General features: G+C 41.7%; 1 protein-coding gene across 3 annotated transcripts in view; it reads left to right on the forward strand.

Annotated features, from left to right (window-relative positions):
• LOC106745890 (helix-loop-helix protein 11) overlaps positions 1-20,999 on the forward strand; it is a 156,069-nt gene extending 135,070 nt beyond the window's left edge. For 2 of the 3 annotated variants that reach the window (XM_014621887.1, XM_014621889.1), the window contains exons 3-6: positions 12,926-13,073; positions 15,553-15,821; positions 16,650-17,137; positions 17,998-20,999. In XM_014621887.1, coding sequence (XP_014477373.1) covers positions 12,926-13,073; positions 15,553-15,821; positions 16,650-17,137; positions 17,998-18,400 — 1,308 coding nt within the window. In that variant the 3' untranslated portion in view covers positions 18,401-20,999. The remainder of the gene's footprint in view (positions 1-12,925; positions 13,074-15,552; positions 15,822-16,649; positions 17,138-17,997) is intronic. The other variant, XM_014621888.1, reaches the window with a different exon arrangement.
• The last annotated feature ends 566 nt before the right edge of the window (positions 21,000-21,565 follow it).

Genomic DNA, 21,565 nt, shown 5'->3' on the forward strand with positions numbered 1-21,565 from the left:
AAAAAAAAAATTTTTAAAAAGCCCCCCCCCCCCCCGTGACAGTTAATAAATTCGAATAAACGATTGACATGAAGAAAAAGAAATAAATAAAAAAGTGTGTTTTATTAATTGTCGGAAGCGAGGAAAGCAATAAGCAATATGACATCTTGCGCATCGTACAAATACTGTTTTACTCCTCATTTTCGCAAGGTTATTATGTTATTCTTACAGAAATGTTAGAATAATATTAGATGTGGTACGTTATTTAAACTGCCCCATGTTATTTTGAAGGAGCCAATTTCGGGAAGTTTTCAAAAGTGACACGATAGTGTATAAATTTTCTATTTTTGAAAATTACAGAAATTAATATTTTTCATCGTTTTTTTTTTTTTTATTTATTTAATTACTTAAAAGTCAAGTAATATCCTTACATTCCCGAATGTAAAAATTTTCAAATAACTTTATTTTTCATAGATCAGCTCTGAAAACGAATTTTCAAGGCAGAATGTAAAAAGGAAAAAAAAATATATATATATATTTAATGCAAAATAAATAGACAAAATATATAAACACATGTGATTCACAATAATGGTGGGGAGATGTTTGAATTTAAAACAAATTGTGATATCGATTAAAGATAAAGGCATCGAATTAATTCGCGCATATTGGTCGTATTTCAGATTAAAGCCATTACTGAAAATCAAATTGGCCTCTGTTATTTTTTCCTAAAAATGTTATACATTGACTATCGCGCATTTTTGCATTCTGAATTCACTTCATACAGTACACATAACCATGATCATCTATACATCGTTTTATCGATAACTGTATAAGTTATAGATGAATTTAACGTCATATATTGAAGATACAACCAACCGTACATCATTTGTTTTAAGTCTCAAGTCATACCAGTGAGAAATGTAAAAGTTGTAAACAAACGACCGTAAAGTGACGCGTTTCGCCCCAGTGTGCGGCGATATATAAAAAGACGAGGAAGATATGGAGTGAGAAATATCGAAAGAGAGAGGCAGACAGGCAGATAGGTAAGTAGGGACAGGACGACGGCGAGGAGAGTTTCGCGGGAAACGTATTTTCGTTCCCACGGCCGGTCGGGAAAGCGGAAGAGAGACGTGCTGTCACGTGCCGACGTCTGGCGCCGCGACGCTTCGCCGCGATGTACCATGACGGGCGAACAAATGCGCCCGATTTATAATTCGTCCTGGTGGAGTGGTAAAAGAGCGAAGCGGAGTGTCTTTGCGGAATATTATACGCGTTCTTCTCCCTCCCCCTCTCTCTCTCTTGCATCGTCGATTAAGCCGCAAATTCCAGCACCGGTTGCGTAAAACCCGACCTAAGTTTTTGCGCGTCTCTCGCTTCTTTCAACTCGTAGCTTCTAACGTTTGCTCGAGAGTTGCGATGAAGATCATTCAATTGTGCGGATCTTTCTCGAATTTGATCAAAACGAGTTCCCTTTCGAAAAAGTACACGAGTTTCGGCTCGTTGTCCGTTTAAATTCGGGGGAGGATCGACGTAATCGTGAGACCGTAATGTTTTGCCCACACGTTGCGATTTCATCACCATAAACGAAAGCGGACACTGGTCGTTTTTCAATGTACGGTCCAGCGATTCGTCCTAATCGTCGGTCGGTTCGAATTTCTGGCATCTCTGGTTTCGTCTTTGGTGCCGACGGAGCCGCTTACTTAACATATAAAACCCGCCGTGGTCACAAAGGGTTCCGAGAAGGCGCTTCGAGAAACTCGGTCTTCTCGGCGAAGCCTTTTTCCCCAGTCATGCGTGCGGCCTGACCTCACTTCCTCGTTACCTCATCGTTCAGCATCCTAATTAGGCTGCGGACTTTGTGTGGACGCCTATTTTCGACTCTCTTTCTCTCTTTTGCGGAATACGCAATGTATTACGACGTGCCGGCGAGGCGGTGAGATGAAAAGCGATTAGAAACCGGCGATGGGGACGGAGATAGCGAGGATGAAGAAATCCATCATCCGTCGAGAAGAATCTCTCGTGACGACTAGAAAATGGTGGGTAAAGTAAAAGTACCGATGCCTGGACACGTGCTATCTTATTGTTTTGCTCCTTAACACTGGAGTGGTCGCGTATTTAAATGCGGCAATAACTTTACGCGTATATTGTTGCTACTGTAAAATATATTTCGCGCCGAAAATTGCTGTAATTTGCCTTCAGTGTGCACCGTATACACCGCTTGCGTGGAGTCACGTGGAAATCGCGTGGAATTTTCCATCGAATTGATCCAACGAACTTCTCGGTAAATTTACACCTGAGGCGCGTTCGAAATAAGGAGATTGATATGAATAAATGAGTCCATTGTTAGCGTATGAAGTTTAAAAAATGTAGCAATATAAAAGTTTCGTGTATACGAGGTACGCGAGAGGGAGCAGGGAGCTTCCCGTCGGCTTTGTCAATACAAGAGCGAGAGAAACAAAGAAGAGTTCCAGCGACGTGCATCAATTATTATCTCGCAACGATGCACGCGATGCGAACCCTACGACGCGATACCGTCGTATCTCGATTACATTTCTATTGGGCGGTTGCGATCGCGACGGCAATTTGTAGCCGAAGAGGACGCAACATGGGAGAGAGAGAGAGAGAGAGTCCACGATGCAAACGGGAACAATAAGGCGCAGGGTAATAGAGTGATAGTGGCGAATTCCTGTTGGACTTGCCGGGCATTGCAAAGGATCGCGAGTGCAGTCGAATAAGGGCGAGTTCCGTGGTAGGTAAACTATACACACACACACACACTCTCTCTCTCTCTCTCTCTCTTTCCCTGCCTCTCCCAACAATCGAGTACATCGGTGCTTCGGAATGCCGCCGCTGTTGCAACAAGAAGAAAGCGATTCCATCACCGAGGCGGGGAGACCCTCGATGGGAAAGTTCTCGCGAGCCGAAGAAGGAAAAACTCGACGAGGAGAGCGAGCCAAGCCCTTCGGTGGAGGGAGCCCGGCAAGAGGAAGAAGGAGAAAGTGTGAAAGGAAACGAGTGGGTCGGAAGGGCGAGGGGCAACGAGGAGGCACGCAGTAGTAGTAGTAATCAGCGTGGAGTACTACGGCCTACGTGTACTTACTACGTCGCGTGCAACGACGACCTGTCTCTCCGCGCGACTGATTTCTTTTCTTTTCTTTCTTCATGCGTACTATATACATCGCAGCGTCTCCTTCTCACACGAGAGAAAAATACATCTCGACGTTCTCGGAAAAATTTCATATATTTCTATTGATATTTTTTGTTCTTACTTTCGTCTCTTTATAATGTTTGCACTTTTGTTAATATTTTTACTTACATTTTCGTTTAATAATATTAATATTTCTGTTATTTAAATTTCGATCAGTGTTTCTTTGCTATTTGAAAGCAAAATACATCTCGACGTTCTCGGAAAAATTTCATATATTTCTATTGATATTTTTTGTTCTTACTTTCGTCTCTTTATAATGTTTGCACTTTTGTTAATATTTTTACTTACATTTTCGTTTAATAATATTAATATTTCTGTTATTTAAATTTCGATCAGTGTTTCTTTGCTGTTTGAATTTGGATATTTTTATTAATCTATCGTTCGCGCGTGTTTGTGAGCATCGAATTGCTCGGAGACACGAGTACAATTGTCGTCTCTAATGCGTGCACTGATAGAAAATTATAGTGAATTTTGGGGGTCGAGCGTATTTTACAGTAGTAACGACGTGCGTGGAATAAGATTTATTATCGTTGATACAGTAAAACTTATTAGAAAAATGGGCCTCCCGACATTTTTATGATTAAAAAGTTTGGCACTGAGACTATAATATTCTATCAGTGTACACGCGTTATATGTAGAACCAAGAGAATTTTGTGCGGGAAGCACCTGCTCTCGCGATATGCAACATCGCGTAATTGCTGATGATTGGGGAAACAGTTGTGATCCCCCTGCCCTCCCCCCCTTCTTCGCGGAAACGAGTTCAGCAGGTGAGGTCGCGAACTCGGCCACGCGATCGTGCGAGTTTTCCTCTTTTTCGATCGCCAGCTGCGCATTATTCCTTCGCTCTTCTCCTGCGAGTCTTATGTCCTCCTCACGACCGTATCAATCATTCTATTCAGACACGATCGTACAGCTGTCGTAAACCTGAAATTCCAGCCGATGCGCGAATGAGAACGGAACGATCCACGAACGGACGACGCGTCGCATAAAAATCCACACTAATAGTACTGCACGTAAACTACATAGTTTTCGATGATTCGATAGTTGGAAGAATTCAGACTTATAGTTGTAATAACTATAAAATAGTTAATTAAGCTATTTTATTAATTCCACACTAGGAAGGAACTCCGCTAAAATTCATTACTTTCGATCTAAACGATATCTTCTTTTGATTTTGACCCTCAAAATAATAGTAGCAAAATAATAGCATGTAAAATCATTATTATTACATTATAGCGCAACACTGTGCTTCCAATTATAATCCTCCCAATCGTACGATTATAATTACTAATACCAAAAATTTTTTTCCCAGTGTACATATCAAATTCGCACAGTTGTCATTTATATTATTATATTTTTCTCTGAGCACAGCATTGTTTTTTTTTTTTTTCAAAATTTTTGTAACAATCATCGAGAGTTGAACGAAACTTTCAACATTAAATCAAAATCGTGTTCGTACTGTGTGATCGGAGACCGTCTTCGAATTAAAATCGTTATTAACACAGTGCACGTGCACAGTAACGACGTGCAGGGACACATGAACGCACATCATTCTTGGCTTATTCGAGAGGACGAGAAGAGGAAAAAGAGCAGGAGGGGTGAGGGAGGACAGTTGTTTCACGCAACCATAAATCGTTACCTGAGGAAAACGTCATCGCCGCGGGCGGTGCGGCCTTGGCCCGCCGTTGGCTCTCGTAAAGCGACGCTAACAAGATTTCGGCACGTGTGTTGGAGAATTCGAGCTGAGAATGGACCGAGAGTAGAAACCGTGTTCACAGAGTCGCGTTCTTCCGACCCTGATGATCGCGACGCGCCACCTTTCCGGGAAAAGTAAGAAAGAGAGAGAGAGAGAGGGAGCAGGAGGAGGGAAACTTCTTTTTATTCCATTCTCCAGAAAGCAAAAGTTGGCCGTAGCTGTTGGTTCGACCTTCCTGACGGGCTCGAACTCATGAGCGAAGCGTGTTACGTAATTAATGCGAGTCAATGAACTTTCTCTCTCTCTCTCTCTCTCTCTCTCTCTCTCTCTCGTGATGATATTAGCCTCCGATGTATTTTTTATTATGCACGCGTTTGAGTTGGGTAGACGTCCTTCTTGAAAAGGGAAAAATTGCCCAGTTGGTCGAGTAAATACCTCGCCTATATCACGAATTTCTCGAGGGAAACTCGCGCTCCACACATTAATCGCTCGGTGTCAAACTCGCGAGGCGATGAAATATCACGTAATTAATCCTGTCGCGTACAGCGACGCTTTATTTAAGTTTACTTTGACCTCTCTACTACAGTTGCGTTTTACTATGTACTACTATTACTCGATTATTATGTTTTACACACATTCTTTCCCGTCGATATGATACTTTGCGTACAATCCGATTGAATTTCTCGAGGATTTGAATTTAATGATATCTCGAGGTCTTTACGATGATTTTTCATTCAAAGCATCGCCAACAATCTCTCAAACAGATTTCTCTAATTGATCTGTGAGTTTCTCGACGTAGGTTTTCCGTCCCATTTCGTCTCCGTGCCTCTTCATATGTCCGTGGACGATGTTGGGCGAGGCCGTCTTCAAATCGTAGGCCAGTCCCAAATAATTGAGGAATTCGAGCGTCTTTGCACTTAGACCAGTCATCTGTCCGTTCTCCGACATTTTGTAGTCCCAAGGGAATGCGTGATGATAATTGTGCCAGCCATCGCCCAAGGTTACTAACCAAACGAACAGCGATTGCGTCGCTTGGATTCTCCTGAAAACATGGTCGGTCCGCGAAAGCAGATTTACACGAGATTTTTAGCAAATTTATGCGCGATTTCGACGGACTCGAATGCGCGGTACAAACTCCCGTGTCCTTACTTTGACCGTCCTTTGACGAAGCGTCAGAAGCGAGAAATCGCATGTTGAAATATATTACGGTATACGTGGAAATAAAAGAATATGCTCATTCTAAAATGGCACTCGCGTGATAGATTCGGCACACATTTGTTAAAAATGTCCGTACGCGATTTCCTTTAACCGATTTCTTCGACGTCATCAAACGAAGATGGTTGAAGTGAGGACACGGGAGCCTTGAATGCCGCAAATATGCGATATGATATTCTCTTCGAAAACGAATTAGCAATAATGTGTGTGTGTGTTTCTGATAAAATCGGTAAATTATATTTCCCTGATATCAATGAATATTCACTGATTATTTTCAGTGAAACACACTCTCACACTTAGCTCTCTTTCGTAGTCTTACACTGAGAGAGAAAAAATATCTAACAATTAAAAAAGTAATTATTCGGTGAACATTAATAACATTAACTTAAATCTCTCTCTCTCTCTCTCACTCTTTCTAAATTTTTTTATCTAAATAGAATAAACAATTTTATTTTCACGCGTAAAGCTACAAATTTAAGAAAATGTATACTTTTTCATTCGAAAGAAATGTTTCCTCGATGTAAAAAAAAATATATATATATTAGTATGAGTAAATGTGTGTTTTATTAATGTGTCCACTAAAATAAACATATTTTATTTTTCAGATATTTTTTCTCTCAGTATACCTTATTGATTTTGACCAGTGGGAGATAGTAAGATCTCATTATAAAATCTGGAATATATGACTGGCTAATATGAACTAAATCCTTTCATTCGATATTTTATCACAATTGCAGTACTATATTTATAATTAAAGTCACTACTTTTCAGTGATAACCGATTGTGCATTTTGGAGAGTACAACAAGAGTACACTGAGAGAAAAAATATTTTGTAACTATAACATAATTATACACCTCATATAGTGGAAGAATTAGGAACTCAGAAATAGTCAGGGGAATCATTTTTCTACTAAATATTGCTACACTGAGAGAAAAATGCACAGTTATTTCCGAGGGGGGGGGGGGGCNAGTCGAGAGAATTATTTTTCTAGTAAGTCTTGGTGCATATTGTTAGTGACAATAACCTATGCATGTGGCTACAATTTTTGTGGTTGAAATAAAAAAAAGGATATTGTCGTTCCCGAAAAGAACTGTATTTTTCTCTTAGTGTGTATCACATGAAACGATAATCTTACCCGTCGTAGGTCTTAGAGCCCCACAAATGAGAGAACGAGTTGATGCTCCAAGTTATGTGAAGATTAGTGACGTATGTTAAGCAGTACGCCACGAAGAACGACGACCATAGTGTTTCGTTCCAGAAGTACACTGGTACTGACACTGGGAATACGACCGCCAGAAGGAAGTAGAGGTATATGAAATACCTGCAAAAAATCATCGTCGCGTTTTAAACGGTTGTCACCGCGCAAATACGTCGAAAACTACAATACGTTGCTAGACGGGGAGAAAGGGAAGAGCAAAATTTTCGCGAATCTTTCAAGGAAACGCTGTCCGCGTTAACGTGTTCGCTAGAACATTCGAGCGACCGTTTTATTCTCCGTAGATCATCTGTCTTTTTAACGTGATTACGTGTCAAACCGACGTAGCGTAGTTCGATGATATATTGAGGAAAATCCTGCTGAAATTTTGTCGTCACATTATCTCATTTTCGACTTCAACTATATCTTCTGGTTTTACCCCAAACAATCATGCAATATGCGTGTAAAGTTATCATCACTGAGTTATTATAGTGACTTATTATCACTAGAAAAATCACTAGAAAAAGTTTCCTATGACTATAGTTCGTTCCCATTCAGCGATTATAGTTAAAAATATATCACAACTTTTTTGTCTCAATATATATGGACATACAAAATACAATGTTTGCCGTCACGCATATATATGATGCCGGTGGTCTCTCTCTCGTGAGAGATCGTTGCGTCGTGAAGCGAACGCATTAACACTAACGATGTAGCCAGAATAGTCAGTTTCTGTGATTTACTTGTATTGGAACATGATGAGTTTGTCGGCTTCCAAGTCGGACACGTCGATTTGCTTTTGCTTCTCAAGCACGAGCGGATGTTTCTTGACTAAAAGCCAGCCGATATGCGAGAAGAAGAATCCTCTCTTAGAGTTATGGGGATCCGCGTCCGTGTCGCTGTACTTGTGATGAATCCTGTGGTCCCTGACCCACGTGAACATGCTGTTCTGAAACGTGAGCGAAATTCGTTCGTATGAGAGAGAAAGAGAGAGAGGGGGGCGACAATAGGTCGCGCGTTAGATCCCTGTTATGTTCTTTTCTTTTACACATATCGATCGCGGAATTTCCCGACAAAATCCGTGAGTACACATATTCGTTGCTTCTCATTACCTGGCCTGCCATGGTCTGGCACATGAGAACTAAGTATTTCAATGGTGTGGTCATCTTGCAGCTCTTGTGACTCAAGCTGCGATGCGCGCCCAACGCTATACTCTGGGCTTGGCAGAAGCCGATGAAGAATCCTGAACAATGTTTATGGGTCATTAACTAGCCTGTCATAGCCCGAGAACTTCTAAACAGCAAAAATCATTTTCTACTTGTGTGTTTTAAAATCGCTCGTTATTCAACTTTTTTTTTTTGCTAAATCAATGTATATATCCGTGCATTAATTTACATATTGTATTTACGTTATCTCAATGTTTTGCGTTGAGTCGATATTCAACATTTGTATATCGTAATGTTCTATAATAAATGGAAAGGTTGAAAGAGTTATAAGAAGTGAAACGAAAACAAAGACTTATTCTCTAAAGAAGGCTTGGGTGCAGCAAAAGCCTTGATAGATCCGACGAAGAGAGAGAGAGAGAGAGAGAGAGAGAGAGAGAGAGAGAGAGAGAGAGAAGTCAGTAATTGGTTGACCAATTCCATAGATTCTCTTAATTTACCTATAGGTACGTTGTTAAATCAATGGTTTTTCGAATCGTCTATGATAGAGAGACGGATAGATACAAAACAGGATATGTGGCAATATGTAATCAACAATGAACGAACGCATATCGGAGCGATTAACGCAAAACGGGCGATTAACCGCACGTTATCGTCGTAACGTTACCGCGACTTCCTGTCGCAAATATGCCAATACTTTCATGCTCTTGTCGTCAACACAGTGTTGCCGTTTTTCTTTCGGTCGGATACATTTGAATCGTAGGAAATAGAATCATTATTGGCGGGGAAGAAACAAGATCAGATGGAGGACGAGTTGAAGGCAAAACTCGTGCCTAAAATCTATCTGAGATTAGGCCGTTACACTTTTAAGCAGCATTTCACAAAGCCTCGTTCGAGATGACTCGGTTATTTCTCCCTCATTCGTACACGGAAAAGAAAATTATCTTAAATCAGGAATATGGATATTCTCCTACACATATAAACAAGAATATTTCATAATCTTCTCTCTCAGAAGACTTTTAGCCTTGATTGAATTTATATTGATGCAAGTATCACTTGAATTCAGTTCAATTGAAGACTAAAAATCGAAGAATATTCTTGCTTATATATATGAGAATATCCGTTCTTGATTAACTCAAGAATAATTTTTTTTCCACGTGTTTCATTCATCTAACCGGAGGGAAGATATAACCAAATCTCGGAGGGGTTAGGGAATACCTAGTGTGTTCTAAATCTAGATTAGTTACATTTTTTAATTTCACGAAGCTGCGTCAAAATGAGCGCAACGAGATCTCGTCGCCATTTCCCGGTCGATACCTACCCCAAAGGAAAGTGGCCGCTTTTATGTGGAAGAACACCGTGTATATTATGGCGATAAGCCACAACGTCTGTAAGACCACGTGAGAGACAACATGCTTCCAGAGGTATTTGTGCCGGTAATTCATATCGGTGCCCAATTTCTTGTTGGAAACCTCCTCGATTTCGTACACTTTGTTCGCTTCATCGTCGAATTGATCGTGCGGCTGTTGTTTTACACCTTCCATCTCGACGGTTGATTCTTTCGATTTACCAAGCGTGTATTATTAACCGTTCACGCTGGCGAGTGTTGTTATTTGTCTCTCTTCGCGTTATTCTATTCTTTTATTTACGCGCTCCTCAAACAGGCGTTGACTTGTTTAACAATCAGGACGACTACTGCACCACCTGTGTGCGTAATATGCGTCGGATTAGATTTCCTCCTACGAGTGCACTCGCGATTTCACCGCGCTCGTTTATGTACCCGCCGCGAAATGATTATAATTTTCCTGTCGAATCCGAAATTAAGTTATTTATTGCCTTCTATTTAAACTCTTGTTCGCGCTTGACCTCGCATTTGTATAATTCCATTGTTTTTATGATTAAATTGCACATTCCGGTCCGATAAAATAAGGAAACTCGACGATAACGCTGGTTTAAAGGTCACCTAGGCAGACTCGTGTCGTCGTCGTCGTCGTGCCTTCGTAACAAATTGTTTCCAGGTATTGGCATTTAATTACTCGATATTATAATTTTCACTTTGCAAAATTGTCACGATAAAAAAGTGGGAGGGAGAGAGAGAAATGATTCATTGCATATATTGATCCGCAAGTTCAACCAAAGTCGAAATTTCAATACTAGTTTGACACTCTTGGAAGAATAATTTGTGTATACTCCGATGGCCTGTAGACTGTAGTAAAAACTTACTGTGATGATATTATACTGGTTAACTTCTGCTTTGAACCTTTAATTTTTGCAGATTTAATGTTACTTCGAAACAATCTATTTTGACGCTAGAAAATAGCGAAAACAGAAACTTAAGAACATCGTCGTTCAAAATAGCAGTTATACTCGCTTTGAACATTTCTTGGATATCTAATTGGGATCCAGTCCGATTTCCCAAAATAATCATGGATTCTAGTTGGGAAATTTATGCAGGGTCTGCTTAGAACGTTTCAAGCATACGATTTTCTAAGTGGAAAATCGAAATAGATTCTATTTCGACACTTGCAACGTTTTCCTAAAAATTTTCTTCCGATTTCTATTTTACACTACGATTATATTACGATTGAACAAAATATATGAAACATTTTAGGTATTTATATTTTATAAGCACACACACACAAAATTAATATACACATATGGTATATTCTAATATTATTTTTAATTTCATCATATATTGATAATAATAATGGTAATAATAACAATAGTAATAACAATACCACTTTAAACATTGAGCAGCCCGTGGGGCAACACTCACCAAACCCCAAATACGATTTCAATCTAATATTCTTAAATGAGATTGAGCGTCTTACATCTCCGAGAAGAGTCTAAATGCCAAACGAAACGAGAGGAGTGGGGATGGCAGGCGATGGTAACCATGGAAAAGCGATATAGTGTTTATTTAAGATTATCATTGCTGAGTAACACTTATTATAATAACGGTTGACTATAATTCATTCACTATGATGATTGTAGTTACAAATACTAAATATTTTCCTTTCAGCGTGGGGGATAATTTTGGGACAATTTTGGAAATTCTAACGAGATTCTATGCTGTATTTGGGAAAATCATGAGAAATTTCTACGCAAATATTCTTACGTAAGAAGGAGAATAATTTTGCTATTGTAGCGAAACTATCGTTGTTACCGTATGTTCGTTGCGACAGCGACAAAATTTAGTTGGCATAACCAAACGTTAGCAAATTATTTATAATTATAGAAGAAACAATGCCAGGATAGAAAAATTCTGTTGAATGAATTTGTCCTTGATTTGCTGTTAGAACAGAATCGTTTCCTAACAATTATTAATTTGTTCTTACAGAGCAAAATAATCTGCAGATTCAGCAAAACAACTCAGCCAATTAACCGACAAATTTCGTTGCGACAGCATAAGATTTACTATGCTAGCAAATTATTTTCCTCCGTGTAGAATTGAAGTTATTTTTAGCTCCTATCGTATGTATTGTAGAATTAATGATTTAATATACGTTGAAAAGTGAGTTTAACTGTCGCCTATCTGACGACGGGCGAGTAAATATGTTTCGGGGGTTACAGAATGTTTGCTTATAAGAACCAAAATTGGTTCGTGTAAAACTATAAATTTTTTTCCCCCCGGCCGAAATGCGTCGTCCATCGTTCGGATAAATTCAACTGAACTCATTTTTCGACGGCAGAATTTCCACCCGGGTGTCTGTTCTTCCTTTCTTGTCTCCCTTTCGTTTGTTCCCTTACGAAAACGTACAGACCAGCATGCTTGCCGCGTGGAAGTCGCTATCAATGTCGGCTGCTCGCGGCCCGATGTCCAATTATGGCTCCGAAAAAGGAGCGTCCTCGTGGGGATAATCGCGAGACGTTTTGACGCGAAAGACCGGCCGCTCATGATGGAAAAGGCGCGCCGCCGTTGTTCCCGCATTTAACGGCTCTCCGTACGACGAGAGGAGAAAGAGAGAGCATCTGCTCGTTAACCACCTGTCGGCAGGTGCGAACCGTACACCCGAGCCCGTTACCTCGCCTATCAATTGGCCCTTTTGTTTCCGCCGGTTTATCTCTCAAAGTCATTCCTGTTTTACTACGACATAGTACGCACGTCACGCGATAGTCTTCCCTCGGATGTTATCGACTCCGGTGATTCCCTTCTCCCCCCGACCACGTCGTGAAACCCTTTAAGCTCGTAAACAGGAAGCTCGTGCCCTCGTCCTCCCCCTTTCCTCCTTTCCTCCGCTTCCCTTCGTCACACGAGTTGCGAATGACGCGCGAGAGAGAGTTCACCTGCGACGCACCGTCGCCGCATCTCCCTCGGATTAGTCGCGGGGATTCGAAGACCCGCGAGATATCTCCAGTACTTCGCGTCACGAAGTTCGCGAATTCTTTTCTTCTCTTCCCAAGACGGGAATCACGCCGGGTTGCGTGGACAAGATCACGTGTTTACGAAATAACGTTTTCTGTGCAGGCCGCGATACTTCAGCAGACCGCCGAGTACATTTACCAGCTGGAGCAGGAGAAGACGCAACTGCTGTCGCAGAATTGCCAGCTGAAGCGGCTGGTGAATCAGCACGAGGGCGGCGACCTACCGAAGAAACGCAAGTCCGACACTCAAGGTAATTCGACGGTATAATTCATGTAATAATCGAAGGGATCGCTTATTATATCGTCTACTAAAACGATTAAATGTTCCTCTTGACAGGTGGGAATTTTTCGAGTTTTACGTTTGATAAGATCCTGGTGTTCTCAGAGAGAGAGAGAGAGGGAGGGAGGGGGGAGGAAATCGGAAAAATTGCGATAGCATTTGAAAGCGAGAAGTTACGTGTTCGCTGATATAAAAATGCATCGACAAAACTTTGTATCGGTTGTCGCGCGCCCAAACATTTATATTCGCGAAATGCGACGGAATGAACGTTTATCGTTCGTTGTGTAACGAGATTTTCCAAATGGGCTTGAATTATTGATCGCGACTGCACGGATCCCGGTGCACGGGATCATAAAAGCAAAAAGCGCGAAACAATCGTGGTGCGCGACAAGTTACCGGAGATATACGTTTGCAATCCGCTTATTTCACGGCTCGCTCTCGCGGGCTTATATACCGCCGGGTGTAACGTCGAAGTTGCCGTTGTAAATTATTTTGTCAATTGCGAAATTGAATCGTCGGATAAATAAATAACACACCCGCGTTCTCGAACGCGACCTCGAAGATTTGCTGCTTCTCCAACGCGATAAAGATTGGAGAACCGGGTGTGCATTGTTAGAATAATATATGGAAAATCCGGCGTGGTTCCTTTCTATCTATTTCCCTCTCTTTCTCTATAATCATCGAGTCCACGCACAAACGACGATATTTTGCGGCAAAGAATGGCGAATTTTACAAGCAGGCACTTTTTCATCTCTCTGACGTCAACGACGACGACGAACCCAACGTGCGGACGCGTGCCGTTCGTCATTTTCGCGAAAGTGATTATATTCTTCCCGACCTCGTTGCCGAAGGGATATACAGGCTGTTTGCAGCGGGAAAGGAACAACGCGTTACGCAGATTGACGTAACACGACTTATTAATTATATAAATAGTCACTTACTTAATTATATAAAAAATTCCTGTAAGATATAAATTTATAATTCGCGGGGAAATGGGTGGAATTATTCCTTACGCGAAGGAAATCCGCGGATTTTCGTTACTTTTATTTTTGCAACGAAAAAAGAACGCAATGAGTAAGGTGAATGTCTCCCAATTAATTAGTGGCAAAGTAACTTCGTCGTGAAAAAAGGAAATTACTAATAAATTAATAATACATAAATGTTGAGTACATAAAACTTATTTTAGTTGACAATTTGAACATTTGAGATTCTAGTTGTATTGGATCTCTCCAAATTTATGATAAAATTTTAATTAATTTATAATTTAAAAAATATTCTTCTGCGTCAGGAACCCGAGAACTTTTCGAAATACATCAGATGAGCTATTCAGAACTATCCGATCTTGATGTTAGGTGTGAAGTTAGCACCTCGTTTTTTAATTGCCCTTTTTTTTTTAATGTTAATCGCCGAAACTCTTTTTATGAATATAAAAGTACTCCCATACTCGCCGAAAGAAAGCTGAAACTCTAATCAGAACTATCGAGAACTAATGTTGGGGTGTTAACTTCACACGTCCCAATTCGTGTGACACGTGTAGGGGAGACCGGGCTCGTGTTTTCTTAATTCGTGATTCGTCATTTCGCGCTCAATGTTCGAACGACGAAGGATGAGGATGACGGAATCGCGCTTGAAGAAGAACGGCAGTGGTTCTCGTCATCGTATTTGGAGGGCTAAATACAATGGGTGGATTAAGGGTGCCTGCTTTCCAACGCGCCTTCTTCCTTTCTTCCTCCCCTCCTCTCCCCTTCTATCTCTCTCAACACGTCAGTTGCGGCGTTTTGGCCGACGTCGGTACGCCCGCCGGAAAGTATCTGTCGCGAACTTCGGCTGGGACAATTTCAATTTCCGGTTCTATCGTAAATTAGTTTCCTCCATCGATGGCACGGCGATATTCAGAAAGTTCGACGGCTACGCGACGAAGCGGATTTACGGCGTGCCGACGAGCCCGGTTTTATTCAATCGTAAATTCCAAGTACCACACATTTAATAATTATTAGCAAAATATTGTTTTCGTTATATCTCGTTTCTTCGAATGAAAATATCAAAGAAGAAGCATTGGTTAAACGAATGAAAATATCAAAGAAGAAGCATTGGTTAAACTAATGTGTGTAACAATGACAATGGTGAACTAAAACGCGTTTTCGGTTGAAGGAAACGAAATTTCTGGCTGTTATGTTTCGGCCTTAAGAATCAGAGGGACATTTTGTTTCCCGCAACCGAAACGCGCCGGGATCGGTTCGTTCATTGTTCGGTCACGTTGATTCAACGAAAGTTCTTTTCACGTGTGTGTTGATACGAAGTTTTTAATGAAGATAAGTTTAATCGCGTGTCCCCGACGATTGAAAAGAATGGAGAAGAAGAAGCACGGATTCAGCAGTCGGTGATCCGACTGCAAAAATTCGGATATCTGCGCGATCGCTCATTCGCCCGGCCGCTTTCGCGTTTTTCAGGTGTCGTCGTTAATCTACCTATGCACGTCAGTGAGAGCGGCGACGAGGGCTTAGGCAGCATGTCCCCTGAGCCGTTGTCGGTAATCACAGTGACCACTGAGGGACATTCCGTCGTAAACAGCGAGGTGTCGGAGCTCAGACGACAGCTGGACAGGGAGCGTCACGCGAGACTGCTTTTAGAAAAACAGATGAGAGAGATCCAGAGCCAGTTGTATCCAGAGAGATACAACCGGGATACCAATCAACTGATGACTTATCAAACCCACGAGGTAACGATCGACGCAACGATCCCCCCNTCTTGTTACTTTCGAAACTTCGTGGAGTGAAATTCCCAATTCGTAATTTTCTCATTGTTACTTCACAACCCATTAAAAAAAATAGTATTTAGATGGCATATAAATTAGTAAAACCTACTTGTGTTACTGACTGATTAATTAGACACTTGTTAACTTCTCTTTTGAATTCCTTATTGATAGAAAGAAATATATTAAAATAATAAAAAATATTTCTTATAATATATGAAATATATTATAAGATTATTAATTATATTTCCTTATAATATATTAATTATATTATAAGATTATTAATTAGAATTTAAATATGTTATTAGTACCCACCAAGAAATATTTTTTACTATTTTAATATATTTACTATATTATTATTTAATATAATTAATATATTAAAATAATAAAAAACATTTCTCGGTTGGCACTAATAACATATTTAAATTCTAATTCTTCTTATATTTAAACGAAATAAACAATTTTTTCCCCCCATAAAAGTTACAGATTAAAAATGTTTAATTTTCTTTTGAAAACATTTTTTTCTCAAAAATATGCGTATTTAGTATAAGTAAAGTTGTTTATTAGCAGTACCTGTCGAATATAAATACTTTTTTATTTCTGGGATATTTTTCCCCTCAACGATACAGATTTCATTTTAATACCACCTTGAATAAGCTAAAAACAGCGAAAACGGGAGGTGAGGTCTCACAAAAAGATTCCTGGAAGAAAATAGGCATAGCAATTACCTTCATTACGACGCGTGTTCCGTGCGGTTGATCGCGTTCAACGCTAATGCGAGTGTTTTCGCTTCAGCAGGTGATCGACCACACGGACAACGTGATGGCGCAGGAGACGGAGGAAGCGGTGGCGTCGCTCCAGGTGGTGTCGGTCATGTCTCTGCCGCCGGTGGGCTCCACTCAAACCGTAGAGACCTCCAGCCCGGACCCGAGCTTACCGCCTTTGTCGCCGCAACAGCCGGCCGATCTGGTCGCCGACGAAGAGATCAAGGAGGAGGAGGAATCGCGCCCAGGCAGCCCGAAGATCGTCACCTTCGCCGCTCAGAACTCCGGAGTGTTCACGGCGGCGGCGATGGAAGAGCAGACCACCGCTGATTCCTTCTCGTCGTCAAGTCGCGTCACGTACGCGTCGTCCAGCGCGGATTTCAAGAACGCCTCGCCCCAGTACATCACCGCGAGCCCCAGCAGGTCCTTCTCGCCGACCGTTGGTTTGGCGGAGCCTCAACGGTTACCCAGCGTCTTGGAGGCCGCCATGAAGGCTGAACCCAAAGTCGAAGTGGAGAGGTATGAGAGAGGGGGCTTTGCGCCGGTTTTGTTTCATTTTTACCTTTCGCACTTAGTCGAATAGCGTATTCTCTACCTTTCAGTCCTTCAAGAAGAGACACAGAAATATGGGCAAAGTGTGTGAATAGTCCTTATTTCGAGAATTACTTATGTTTAATTGATTAATTTTTTAAAATTGTAATATTGATTATTTCGTTATTATTTAAATATATCGAGTTAACAACGTAAGAAGAACTTGAGCGACAAACGAGTCTAAGCAAATGTCACGGTAAATAATTTTCAACGAGATTATATAAAACGAGAAATTACACTGACAATCTTGATTTTTACCTCATGTTGGTGTATAAAGATATGAAGAAATCAAACTGATCGCGAGACGTAAATTTCGAGATTCAATATAAGACATATGAAAAATACAGAATTTGTAAAACAAAATCCAAGAAATATAGAGTTCATTCTCTTTACGCGGCAGGCGCAATTTTACCGATCGTGCCCTGATAATAAACGGCGGTGAAATCAAAATAGTACGACTTCAACGAAACTCAGCCTCGAGAATCAATTTGTATACTGTCAAATGCTTGTCATTCATGTCACAGCGCTGTTAACAGAAACCAAATCTTTCGAACAAGACTTACGAAATGTGAGAAGAGAAAACGACGAGCCGCTTATTAACGGTTCGTTTATTGTCTGCTTACGTAGGTGACAATAATTCGATATATTTACATAGTTCATACATTACAGCCTATAATATATATTTTATCCCCGACTATACCCTGACCGAGCCTTATCAGCCTTCTTGATCTCCCCCAGATGATTACCCGTCGAATATTCAGTAACATTCTCGCCTCGTTGAACCGCAGGTTGCCATCTCCGTCGAACTCCCTCGAGGACGGTACGCCTCAGGCGAGGCTGTACATCGCCAACACATCCCGGCAGAACCTGGAGACGATCGTCGAGGCGATACGTCACCTGGAGGGCGACCATCTGTTCAGCGACGAGCCCGCTCAAGACGTGCCGTTGGCGTTGACCACCGGCAACAAGCAGACGGCGTCGAAGTCGTCAGCCAAGGCAGCGACATCGTCCTCCGTCGCCTCCTCCTCCTCCTCCTCCCCCTCGTCCTCCTCCACCTCGTCGTCGGCGACGTCCGCGACGGCGTCTGCGAAGCAGCGACTACTGCATGCCGAGGTGAACAACTTTCTGCAGTTTCACACGCAGCAGCAGACCCAGCAGCGACCGGGCGTAATCGTGGTGAAGCACTCGTGATCGAGCAACGCGCCGCGGCCCGCGCACTGAACGGCATGCAGCACGGAACGACGCGACTCGATGACGTCGTCGTCACTATCATCCTCGTCGCCGGTATCACTGTCATCGTCGTCGTTGTCATCGGCATCGTCGTCATCGTTATCGCGACGGTTCATTCGGAAATCCTGAGGAATCCCTCTCACTCGCTCCTTCGCTCGCTCGCTCGCTCCTCGATCCGAGAAGTGGAGAGAGAGAGAGAGAGAGAGAGAGAGAGAGAGAGAGAGAGAGAGAGAAAACGCGAGGGATGACGATCGTCGCGAGTTCTCCTCCGCGCCGAGGACGGCTGGAGAACGGAGAAGCGTTCTCTTTCTCCGTCGGTCTTCCTCGATGATCGGCTCGAAGGGCAACCTTCTTCATCCGGCGCGCCGAGTTTCGTGTATCGCGAACGTTACGAAATGGGTTCTTGCTTATGTTTCTTTTTTCTTCTTTCTCCTTTCTTTTTTTTTTTTTTATATGTATACGTTCCTACTTCGCGCTTCGTCTCTCGACGGAGGAGGGACACCGTGTCGCGTTCCTCGCGAAGCGATGACAGAGCGGTTCGGTTGATCGAGCGGCCGCTCGTCGACGACCGAACCGAGGACAATGCCCCACGTCATTGACCGGAATTGTGCTCGGGACGAAGCGATATTCAATGATCGTGGATATACAAGTTTATTCTAGGCGGAGGCACAAGAGCCGCAAGTCGAAACTCGATGGTGAGAAAGAATCCTCGAACCCGTCGTCGAGAGAAACGTCGTTCTCTCCCCCACATGCTCGCTCTCATGTAAATACCGAACACACACACACACACATACACACACACACACATATATACACACACACACACACACGATTCCTCCTCCTGGCCGACACGGTCTCCGACGGTCGCCACGAGATCGCTTTGAATCTCGAAGGTTTTCTTCCCTTGACCTCCCCCGATGAGAATCACCCTTCTTCGCGAGGCAAAAAGGAGAGAGGGAGAGAGATAGATAGATAGATAGATAGATAGATAGATAGATAGATAGAGAGAGAGAGAGAGAGAGAGAGAGAGAGAGAGAGAGAGAGAGAGAGAGAGAGAGAGAAACTCGCGAAGCGGGTTGTTTCTTTTCCCGTTAATAGATAAGACCTTTATAGACTTAAGCGAATAACTACTACGATAATATTCCTAGCGTGATAAGGCTGCGTACGCTCTGTATGATATACAATATAGATTATACATACATACATATGTGTGTGTGTGTGCATGTGTGTGTGCGTGTGTGTAAAATTACATAAAGCGTATAGATACATATTTGCGTTCTTTTTTTACATTGTTACGGAAACGAAGAAAAACACAATACGATTACGCGAGAGATATTTAAGATATTATAACGGCGCGATTTATGTTCTTTCGATACTTACGGGGTTACCACTGGACAAAGCGTAAGCGATTATACGAAGAGAGCGGACTATATATATCTCGAACAACAGAAAAACAGCAGCCATCAACAACAATGATAACAATTCAATCAAAATACATATACCTACGCGCGCGATGCTTAATATTTGACGTACATTAAGATAACACCGCCGGGTTGGTGGACCGCTAAGATCGATGACGACGACTATGAAAACGACGTCCGAGATTTTCCCGATACGTCGCCCCTCGCACATGTTCGCATGAGAGAGAGAGAGAGAGAGTGAGTGAGTGAGTGAGTGAGAGAAACTCCCTTCTTCTGTGTTCTCGTCGTATCGGCCGAGCGAGTGCGAAGAGATGCGTCGCGAATTGAAGTTGAAGAGCTGAAAACAAGAATTCCGTTTAATCTGTGCCAAATATATCCCAGAATACCGAAACTTTTGTTCCTTCGTAGAGACGTAGTGCGTAAAAACGAGGACGATGCCGGTACATCCGGTAAACTTGAAGTGCCCGAGGAAGAGAAAAATAAATAGGCACAAAGAGGAAGAAGAAGCGTTCTACGATCGCTTGTCTCCTCCATACTCTACTCGTCAATGCGCGATGGCGATCGAGCCTCTTCGGTACGACGGAGGTTTTCCGATCGTCATTCCTGTCGTCAGTCGCTGATCCACCGATCTTCCTCGGATCGAATGCGAAATCGCGAGGACTTGGAAAAGAGTGAATGAAAGAGAGAGAAAGAGCGGGGACGGCCGGCGGCGACGACCTTCCCGTGTGAGAGCTTTTCAAGATCACTCTTTTATCCTATACGATATAAACTGCCGTATACACACATACACACACACCTACGTACATACATATTATACGAATTTTTTTCTACGCGACATGTGCGGATTTCTTAGCTTTGCGAATATGTGAGGCGAACAAGAGGCTTTGGAAACAATTTCTCGTGCCTTTCAAAGAGAGGAGCGATCGAGTCCGCGGCGAGTCGAATGATTGATCGACCGTGGCGCGAGAGGGGGAAAACCGATAAATGTCTGTTATTTTTTGTTTTCTCTCTATTTTACATCTTTCTTTTTTTCTTTGTAATTCCTTCGGCTACGCGTCTTCGATGTGCGTTTTCTGTTACTTCGTCGATTGTACAAGCGCGTTATCGCCCGCGAGTATATGTGTATATATATATATATATACATATATATATATATACACACACACACACATATATATATATATATATATATATATATATATATATATTCAATAGAGACCAATGTAATTACATCAATATGGATCCTTTTTCGCACGTAATTTTACGATTATTACTACAATTAATGCTAATACTTTCTTTTCTACTTGATGAAACGCGTGGAGATCAATGTAGCGAGAGCGAGAGCGTAATTTAAGGGTTTAATGCATAGATATGCCTACGAAAAATTAATTTTTAAGGTAATCTTTAAGTGTGTAAGTTAGCGAGCGAGAGTGAAGACAGGAACTATATTTAAGACCTTTTAGTTAATTTTAGCTAACTACTATATATATATATATATAGCGGTTAGAGTTACGGTAAGAATTGTTTAGCAGAATACGCGAATCGAGATAAAAGTTAACATTGTCTATCTGTATGATAAATGTGACGCTACATTGTAACTCTGTATATTACGTATGTATATCTATACACACACACACACACACACACACACACACACACACACACACATATATATAATTATACATACTTTTTAGCAAATATCTCA

Source organism: Dinoponera quadriceps, unplaced genomic scaffold (assembly GCF_001313825.1).
Source record: "Dinoponera quadriceps isolate SergipeBrazil2010 unplaced genomic scaffold, ASM131382v1 scaffold1692, whole genome shotgun sequence".
Taxonomy (NCBI): Eukaryota; Metazoa; Arthropoda; class Insecta; order Hymenoptera; family Formicidae; genus Dinoponera; species Dinoponera quadriceps.